Source organism: Castor canadensis, chromosome 14, assembly GCF_047511655.1.
Source record: "Castor canadensis chromosome 14, mCasCan1.hap1v2, whole genome shotgun sequence".
NCBI lineage: Eukaryota > Metazoa > Chordata > Mammalia > Rodentia > Castoridae > Castor > Castor canadensis.
This window is the reverse complement of record NC_133399.1, coordinates 16762917-16772478: the sequence shown is the minus strand read 5'-3', so window position 1 is coordinate 16772478 and position 9562 is coordinate 16762917. Positions and strand designations below refer to the sequence as shown.

General features: G+C 44.3%; 1 protein-coding gene across 4 annotated transcripts; it reads left to right on the top strand.

Annotated features, from left to right (window-relative positions):
- The first annotated feature begins 1523 nt into the window (after positions 1 to 1523).
- Positions 1524 to 8154, top strand: Casp14 (caspase 14). Of its 4 annotated transcripts, XM_074053894.1 has the most exons (7): positions 1530 to 1721; positions 3954 to 4025; positions 5146 to 5295; positions 5393 to 5618; positions 6286 to 6402; positions 6556 to 6659; positions 7482 to 8154. In XM_074053894.1, the coding sequence occupies exons 2-7, from the start codon at positions 3999 to 4001 to the stop codon at positions 7584 to 7586; spliced, it is 729 nt and encodes a 242-aa protein (XP_073909995.1). In that variant the 5' UTR covers positions 1530 to 1721; positions 3954 to 3998; the 3' UTR covers positions 7587 to 8154. The 4 variants fall into 4 exon arrangements, with proteins under 4 accessions (XP_073909998.1, XP_073909995.1, XP_073909996.1 ...); XM_074053897.1 differs by lacking the exon at positions 6286 to 6402 and having other exon boundaries at positions 1524 to 1721; XM_074053895.1 differs by lacking the exon at positions 3954 to 4025.
- The last annotated feature ends 1408 nt before the right edge of the window (positions 8155 to 9562 follow it).

Below are 9562 nucleotides of genomic sequence, written 5' to 3'. Positions count from 1 at the left end.
AAAACATGTACATGAATGTATAGAACATTGCATACGACTGTATACAGCATTATTAGAACAGCCCAAAGGTAGCCAAATGTCCATCGACGGATGAGTGGATAAGCAAAATGGGCTAGATCCATATAACAGAATAGTATTCAGTCAAAAAAATGAATGAAGTACTGATATATGCTACCAACATGGATGAATTTTAAAGATAATATGCTAAATAAAAGAAGCCAGAGACCTAAAAAAAACGACCTATAATATTATTTCGTACCTGTGAAATGTCCAGTACAGGGAAATCTATGCAGATAGAAAGTAAACAAATTAGTAGTTGCCTGGGGCTGGGAATATGTGGAGGGACTGTGGCCATAGCTAAAGACTGAAAGGTTTCTTTTAAAAAAAATTGTACAAAATACCAGATTGCATGACATTTTCACACATATATAATGTACTTTTATCATATCACCCCCACTGCCTTCTCTTGTCCCCTCTGTCCCTTTCCACTGGTCCCCTTCCTCTTCCCAAATAGTTCCTCTTCTACTTTCATGTCTTTTTTTTACGTCTCAATTCCACTGGCATATGAGCAAAAGCATGTTATATTTGTCTTAATGAGTCTGGTATATCTTACTTCATATCATGATCTCCAGTTCTATCCATTTTCTTGCCAATGACATCATTTCATTCTTCTTTATGCCTAAATAATACCCCATTGTGTATATATACTACGTTATGTTTATCCATTCATTAGTTGATGGGCACCTATGCTGATTGGCTACTGTGAGCAGTGCTGCAATGAAAATGGGTGTGCAGGTATCTCTACTGTATGCTTACTTGGATTCCTTCAGGTACATACAGCATGTCTTTCTGACCATTAGAATGTTCTAAAGAGACTGTGATAGAGAATTCTTAGCACCACTCTGTAAATCTACCAACACCTTTGAATGGGACACTGTAAGTGGACAAGCTGCATGGTGTGTGAATTATATCTCATGAAAGCTACTGACATAAAATCACAAAATAAAATGCTGAGCAAGAAGAGGACAGCCATGAGGAAGAGAGGGGCTGAAGGGACCACGAAACGTCCATGGAGCCACCTGGACCAGATCGTCCTGGGTTGAATGCCAACTGTGCCAATTACTCGTTGGGTGACTTTGAGCAGTCATCTTATTTCACAACCATGAGCCTCAGTTTCCCCATCTGGCATATGGGACAATGCTAATTTCTTCTGAAAGTTCCTGATAACTGGATGAGATAAGAAGGAAGTGAAGTTGGTGTTGTTTGCCCAGAATAAGGTGGAATGAATGAAATGGGTTGGGTGATAGAGATGACAGATGGTGATAACAAGATGTGAGAAAGCTAGGATGAGGGTGGAGGGTCTTGTGGTTTAGCTGCCAAAAAGTCTCTGGTCTCTGGCTAATTAGGAAGCTCTACCACAGCCACCTTAGCCAGGGGGTGTCAGCTGAGCTGTGCTATCATTCATTCCATGGGCGTTTGACTCTATTTCCACACCAAGGCTGTGCCAAGGGTGTGTCTCTCTAGTAGTGAGGTTTTATTAGTGACAGAAATCTTGCTGGCAATAAAAAGACAGGTGATCGTGCTGCCCAGAAACCTGGGAAGATCCCACACTGTCAGCCCCTTCTCCAAGATCAGTGCACGGGCCTAACTCCTCCTGGGGGACCAGCAACCTGTGCCAGCAGCTAGGAGAGTGACAAGACTGGGTCTGACCCAAGGAGCACGTAAGTGATTTGGCAGCTACTAGCTCTTCTGCCTCTCCCCCCACCCCACCCTCCTCTCCCCATCTTGCTCGCTCTTTCATTCTTTCTCTCCCTCATTCTCTCTGTCTCCCTCTCATTCTCTCTCTGTGTCTCTCTTTGCCTCTCTCTTTTCTCTCTCTCTCTCTCTCTCTCTCTCTCTCTCTCTCTCATACACACACACACACACACACACACACACACACACACAAACACTCCCCCTCTCCTCCTATGAGCATATGCTCTAATCAATTCTGACAGAACTGAAGAAATTTCCATCCATCCATCCATCTATTCATGCCTTCTTTCATTTTCATTTGTTAATTATTTATTTACTCAACACATTCTCCCAGACACCGCCTCTACGTCCACACTGTTGGCCCTAATGGAGACAGAGGTAGAGATGTCATGCTTTGAGCCTTGGAAAGTGAGACACCAGTTCAGCCCTGGGAATAAGATTCAACAAACACTGCTGCTTTTGTCCATGCCATTTTCTTTGCTCTGTTAAGGAAAATCTAAAGTTATTTTTGTATAGTATATAAAGTATGAGATTTTTCTTATAAAATTATTTTTCTACCTCTGAATATATCTGTATTGCAATCTTTTTATGCATATATAACTATAAACAGTTGATTAAAGTGATATTCAACAAATTGTTTTCGTAAGCATGCTGCCGTAATGCAAGTATAAACAGGTAAAGCTGTGGAAATCTGGAGAAGGAAGTGACCACATCCAGGAAGTTAACAGGGAAAATAAAACCTACTTTTCTTTGCATTGCTATTAAGCACCTAGTAGTGCTCTTTCCAGGTCCTTCCTATTCCGGTGGGGAAACTCTCAGGCAAGGGAGTAAGAAGCTTATGGACTCACGGCTGGGAAAGTCAGGACACGATTCTGGTTTATCTGGTTCCACTTTCTCTTTCAGAACATGTGGCTCATCTTTCTTCTCAGCATGTGTGTGTGTGTGTGTGTGTTTGCATGTGTGTGTGCATGTGTGTGTGTGTGTGTGTGTGTGTCAGTCAGAGAGAGGTCTAATGGTCATTTTTGTCATAAACCAGAGCTACATGAGGGCAAGAACAATGTCTTATATAGTGTATTCCAGTACTTAACATGTATGTACTGGATGGGTGGGTGAGTGGATGATTGGATGGATAAGTGGATGGATGGGTGGGTGGATGGGTGGGTGGATGGATGGACAGAAGGAAGAAAGAATGGATTAGTTGATTGGATGGGTTGATGGATAAGTGGATGGGTTGATGAGTAGGTATGTGGATGGATAAATAGATGTATGGATGATGAGTGACAGATGAGTGGCTGGATGGATAAGTGGATGGATGGGTTAAAGGTGGGTAGATGGGTAGGTAGATGTATGAATGGGTGGATGAATGGATGGATGGATGAGTGACTGGATAGATGGGTAAACGAATGGAAGGTGGGTGGGTGGGTGAGTGGGTGGATGGATGAGTGGAAAGATGCACAGGTAGGTTGACTGATGGATAAAGAGATGGGTAAATGGATAGATGGGTGAATGGGTGAGTGGGGAGGATAGACAGAAGGTGGGGGGAGGCATGGCAGACACTATGCCACCCAGATTATCAGGAAAGTGTCTTTGCTGGTAAAGACACATCCTGGGATAACAAAGAAGTTTAAGAAAAAGCAAGGCAATGGGAAGGCACCAAGAGTTTACCAGAAGTCTTTCTATTTGGCCATGGAGCATCGCTGGACTCAGAGGAGAATGAAAAACTTTGATAGATGTATGTCAAGGCAGAAAAGGGAGACAGCTTGACCTCTTCAGATTGGAGACCCACCAGGACAGTTTCAAAGTAGTATCCTTCACTTTCATGGAGTGTTTATCCTAAACCCAACCCTTATTGGTGCCTCCCCAGCCAGGAGGCAGGAGAGGGGAGTGTAGGGCCACTTGCCATTCTCAGGAGCCCAGGGCCTTCAGGAGGAAGCCTAGTCTATCACAAGCTTGTGAGTGTTCTTAGGGATGCCATTTTGGAGTAGACCTGGAAGGTGTTCCAAGGACATCCATGGATGGAGACTGCACCAGATTGTCACTCTAGAGAGGAAATACTCCACGGACTGTCATCTCTTGCCCAAGTTTTACCACACAGCAAATCTCCACCACCGGCATTCTATTCTATCTCGAAAAATCCAGATAGACAAACTAATCTGCCCCCTTTGGGGACTTTCAACCTATCTTTTCTTGACCCCCAGGATCAGAAAAGGGGACCGAAAGCCATACTTAAGATCAACGGAGAAATGAGCAATCCTCGGCCATTGGAGGAGGTGGGCTGTGTGTAGGTTGAGTGAAAGGGGCACATACGGGGAGGAGGGATGTGATGGGTTTAAGGCTCAGAAAGAGTATGGAAATAGTGTTGGGGGTATAGCTCAGGAGTAGAGTACTTGCCTGCCATGCAGAAGGTCCCAAGTTCAATCCCCAGCACTACTCAAGGCAGAGAATGAAAAAAACCTCATGACTGGGTCTAGCTAGAAGGTACTTTTGATCTTCCAGATGATAAAAGAAACTCAAAGGCAGAACTCAGATTGGAGGGGGAAGGAGAGAACACAACTACATCTGTCTCTCCAAAGACCAAGCCCCTATCACTATGGATCTCAGTGCCCTGCTTCTCTTCTGAAAAGAAATTTTGTCTCTGGTATCCTTATTCCTCAGCTGGAATAAAATATTTGCTTTGGAAATTCTGAGTCCTGTGCAAGTGAGAAAGTTCAGGAAAATGGGGAGAGAGACAAAGCCATCAACTGTGACAATTGGAAGGGACCTTCAAAATCATACACACACACTCATCTATATTTAAAAACAGAGGCTGAAAACAGATTTAAAAAAAAAAACAGTGACTTGCAACAGACACAGGTGGCTCACACCTATAACTCCAACTACTCAGGAGGCAGAGATCAGGAGGATCACAGTTTGAACCTGGACAAATAGTTCATGAGACCTTATGTTAAAAATATCCAACACAGAACAGGGCTGGTGGAGTGGCTCAAGTGGCAGAGTGCCTGCCTAGCAAGTGTGAGATGCTGAGTTCAATCCCCAATACCACCACAAAAAAAAAAGTGACTTGCCTAAGAGGTTTTTACCAAGGCAGAGCCAGACCCCAGTTAGGTTGCCAGATTTAGCAAAGAAAAATAGAGGAAGCCCAGTTGAACTTGAACTTCACATCAGCAACCATGGTCTAAATACATCCCCAGCAATATTTGAGATACACTTATACTGACACGTTTTTTTGTTTTTGGTTTTTTTTTTTTTACTTGAGATGTACTCACATGTCACCAGACATCAAGTAAAATACTTACCTGGCAACCCGAACCCCAGGACTCTTTAGACTACATCTCTGCTTCCCTGTGACCTCCTTGCCTTTGTTGATTTTTGTCATTTCTTGGCACCAAGGAAGCCTATGATATGTCAGGCGCCCGCCTGGCCCTGACACTCTGTGTCACCAAAGCACGGGAAGGTTCAGGAGCAGACCTGGATGCCCTGGATCTCATGTTCCAGCAGCTGAGATTTCAAGCCACTACAAAGAGAGATCCCACTGCTCAGGTATTGGGCGGGCAACTCCAGGCCAAGAGGGAACAGCGCTGAACCAGATAAGTAGGCTCTACAGTCTCTCTGAGCCAGGTCTGTCCTCCCTCTCCAGCAATTCCTGGAAGAGATGGAAAAATTCCAGCAGACCATAGACAACTGGGAAGACCCGGTCAGCTGTGCCTTTGTGGTGCTCATGGCCCATGGGGAGGAAGGACTCCTCAAGGGAGAAGATGGCAAGATGGTGAAGCTGGATGACCTCTTCGAGGTCCTGAACAACAAGAATTGCCGGAACCTGAGAGCCAAGCCCAAGGTGTACATCGTGCAAGCCTGTCGAGGAGGTAGGGACAGACCCAAGAGCAGAGTTCATGGGGTTTTTTTTTTAGCATATATTATTGTACAAGGGGGTTTTACTGTAATATTTCCACATATGCATATGATGTAAATCAATCAAATTCACCCCCTGTAGCCCTCCCCTCCACCCTTCTTAAAACAAGTTCAACAGTTTTCATTGAACAATGAATGCATTTTCATACATGGGTATAAAGTATTTCAACCATATTCACCCCCCACTTTGCCCTCTCCTTTTACCCTCCCCCTTCCACTAATACTCACCCCCAAACAGGACCTTCCTGAAATTCATCTTTAAAGACTAGATTCTGCACATGAAAGAGAGCATGTGATAAATGTCTTTCTCAATCTGTCTTATTTCACTTAACATGATGATGCCTAACTGGTGGAGTGGCTCAAGTAGTAGAGTGCCTGCCTAGCTAGAGACCTGAGTTCAAGACCCAGTACCACAAAAAAAAAAAAACTAAAATGGTGATCCCTAGTTTCATCCTATTTTCCTGCAAACAACCTAATTTCATTCTTTACAACTGAATAATATTCCATTATTCTTAATCCATCCCAATCCTAGATTCAGAGACCCTGGTACTGTGTCCTCTGAGCTTCTCCTTGCTCCGTCTTCCTCTCTAACTTTGTTTTACCCTCTTCTTGGTGTTTCAGAACACAGGGACCTCGGTGAAACAATAGGTGGGGACAAGGTTGCCATAATCACCAAGGACAACCCCCAGACTGTCCCCACATACACGGACACCCTCCATGTCTACTCTACAGTGGAGGGTATGAGCTCCCAGTTGGTGCAGGGTGGCCTCTGCTCCTCCCCCTCACCCACCACTGCAGATCCCCAAGTCAAGCCTACAGAACCCACACTCTTCCAAGGTCCCCTCCAGCTCCTTGGCACCCCCCCAAGCCCATCTCTCTAAAATTCCCCAGGGTACATCGCCTACAGACACGACAAGGAAGGCTCTTGCTTCATTCAGACCCTGGTTGACGTGCTCACAGAGAGAAAAGGACCCATTCTGGAACTTCTGACAGAGGTGAGTTGAAACAAGGTGTTTGGAACATCTTTCCAGGGTGAGCATGGTGCAAGCAGAGCAGACTGAGCCTGCTCCCAATGTTTCTCCTTTTCTCCCATCCCCAAATCCCCACACAGAAACTAAGATACCTGTCTTCAGCAACAAATTTCCCTAGTGCAGGGACTCCCAGAGCTCTAAAGATCAATTTTTGCAAACAAATCCACCATATTTAACCAATGTTTGGGCAACCCTTTTTCTTCTAATGGTGTTTTTTTTTTTTGGTGGTACTGGGGTTTGAACTCAGGACCTCATGCTTGCTAGGCAGATGCTCTACCACTTAAGCCACTCCACCAGCCCCTTTTGCTTTAGTTATTTTTTGAATAAGGTCTCACATTTATGGCTGGGGGAGGGGGGAGCAGACTGGACCACAATCCTCTTATTTACACTTCATGTGTTACTAGGGTGGCAGGTGCACACCACTGTGCCCAGGCTGGCCTCAAACCTCCATCTTCCTGATCTCCACCTCTCAAGCAGTTAGGATTATAGGCATGAGCCATGGTGCCCAGCCTGGTATTGTATTTTTATTGCATATAAGCATATATAATATATATGTATGTATATGTATATGTTTTAGAATACATATATATGTATCTGTATCAAAACTGTCCAGCCAATGATTCCACAGAAAGCATAGTGTAGGAGGAGGCAATTAAGGTCTCATCTTGAAACATGGATATCCACCTGCCATGTTCTCTAACCTTCTCCCTATGAGCCCATTTCACCAGCTCCCTCCAGGGACCTAGTACTTCCCACCCCTGAAAGCTGATGACACCTTTGCTGCAGGTGACCCGACGTATGGCAAAAGCTGAGCTGATTCAGGAAGGGAGAGCAAGGAAAGTGAACCCAGAAATCCAAAGCACCCTCCGAAAACAGCTCTACCTGCAGTAAAAGTTGAAAAGGCAACAGATATTTAGAGGCAACTGTCATCACTCTTCAAAAATCTTTTCTTCCAGAGGCTAAACGATACCCTACCCTCTTTCATCACACCCTCTCATCCATATCCTTCTTAGAGCAAGTCAGCCAAAACTGAGAGCAAAGCATCATGGTAACAATATCATCACCTCCCTCCGGCTAGACTCCCCTTCCTCTACTAATGCAACCTCAGAGTTCATTTCCTTTTACTTTTTGCTCCTGTGTTCAGCTGACACCCTCTTCTTCTCCTATGAATCATATGCATACAAAGGTAAACAGACAAAGCCCAACACTTTCCACTAATAAGCCAGTGCATGGTTACCTGCCGCCCCATCAATATTGCTCCTGCAGCCCACATCCATTCTACTCTCTTTCCACTATCTCCACCCCAACTTATTCCAGAAAACCATTTCTGACACTCTTTTAATAGATAGCACCCTCTTACCCAATATAAAGCTCTGGAAATTACCATTATTGTAGGGTGGGGAACAATCTTTGATTGACATAATGAGTGTTCAATAAACAGTTGTCAAACTTGGAAGAAGTATGTCAGAATCTTTGTTTGTGCCTAAACTGCGAAGTTTATGTAAAGGAACTGTGGATTTGATTTCTTTTTCTGCATCCTGGTGTGTGTCTGTCACAAGCCTTGTCCTGTTTTTTGCATACAAGCAGATGTGCTAGGAATTTCTGAAATTACAAACCATACTTCTTTATTGAATAGCTATATTTTACTTGATTGTTCCAAGAATGTCCCCAAGGAAGTATCCAGACATCGAACCATGTCTTTTTTTTACTGTTGTTGGGGGTACGCTGTGACATTTACCAAAGTTCTTACACTATATCATATTTGAATTCATCCCCTCCATCACTCTCCCTTATCTCTCCTCCCCATTCTTAGAATAGTTTCAACAGGTCCCATTTATACATTTACATACATGTGTATATAATATTTCCACAATATTCATCCTCCTACACCCTTTCATTATATCCTTCCCCTCCCACTAGTAAACCCCCAGACAGAACCTATTTTGCCTTCCTCAGAACCATGTTTTGTCAAAATTATAAGGGACCTCAGAGATCAGCTAGCCATAGCAACACACATATTTAGCAGATGTGCTGCTATTTCTATCCTGGTCCTGTGGCAGACATGACTAATCCATCACACCACCTTTCCTACTGAACTCAGATGTAGCCTCAAAGTGCTTGTCCTCTTAGCATCCTGGAAGCTGGAACCTGTCTTACTGCAGGGGCATACCATGCCTGATGGTGACATACCTTTTAAGGATTTTTTTTTGGTCAGGGGTGCTGGGGACCAAACCCAGGGTCTCATGCATGCTAGAGAAGTGCTCCACCACTGAGCTGCATCTCTGTCCCAGCATGTCATACTCCTGATCTAGTGGAACCCCCTCACTAAGGAGTGACTTGTATATGGTTATCTTCAGTGGTGGACCCAGGATTCCTGGTCTATGGCACAGACATAGCCATGAGTGTGGTTGGGGCTTGATCCATGGGAAGGCAGAACATGCAGCCAAGGCCCAAGCGGGCGTGCAGAACCAAGTCCTCCCAATAATGCACAGACCAAGTACTGTGCTCCCACTCATGGGCAAAACTGTAGTCCAAACACCCAGGCATCCTGAATACAAGGGTCAGAAAGCTAAGGTCCACTTGCTAAACCCAAGCTGCAGCCTGTTTTTGTAAATAAAGCTTTATTGGTACACAGTCATGTTTATTCATTTGAATGTGGTCAATGGCTGCTTTCCCCCTACAAGGGGACACTTGAGTAATTACAACAGCCAACACATGGCATATGAAGTTGAAAATATTTACTATCTGGCCCTTTATTTAAAAAAAAATGGTTTAAACCAGGCGCCAGTGGCTCATGTCTATAATCCTAGCTACTTAAGAGGACAAAATAGGAAGGACTGTGATTCAAAGACAGCCCAGGCAAACAG

What these genes read in the sequence shown, in the direction of transcription:
- Casp14 (XM_074053894.1), top strand. Translation starts at nt 3,999, where the DNA reads ATGAGCAATCCTCGGCCATTGGAGGAG. An exon ending in AGAGAGATCCCACTGCTCAG is followed by an intron (nt 5,296 to 5,392) that starts GTATTGGGCGGG and finishes CTCCCTCTCCAG; the next exon opens with CAATTCCTGGAAGAGATGGA. An exon ending in CGTGCAAGCCTGTCGAGGAG is followed by an intron (nt 5,619 to 6,285) that starts GTAGGGACAGAC and finishes TTGGTGTTTCAG; the next exon opens with AACACAGGGACCTCGGTGAA.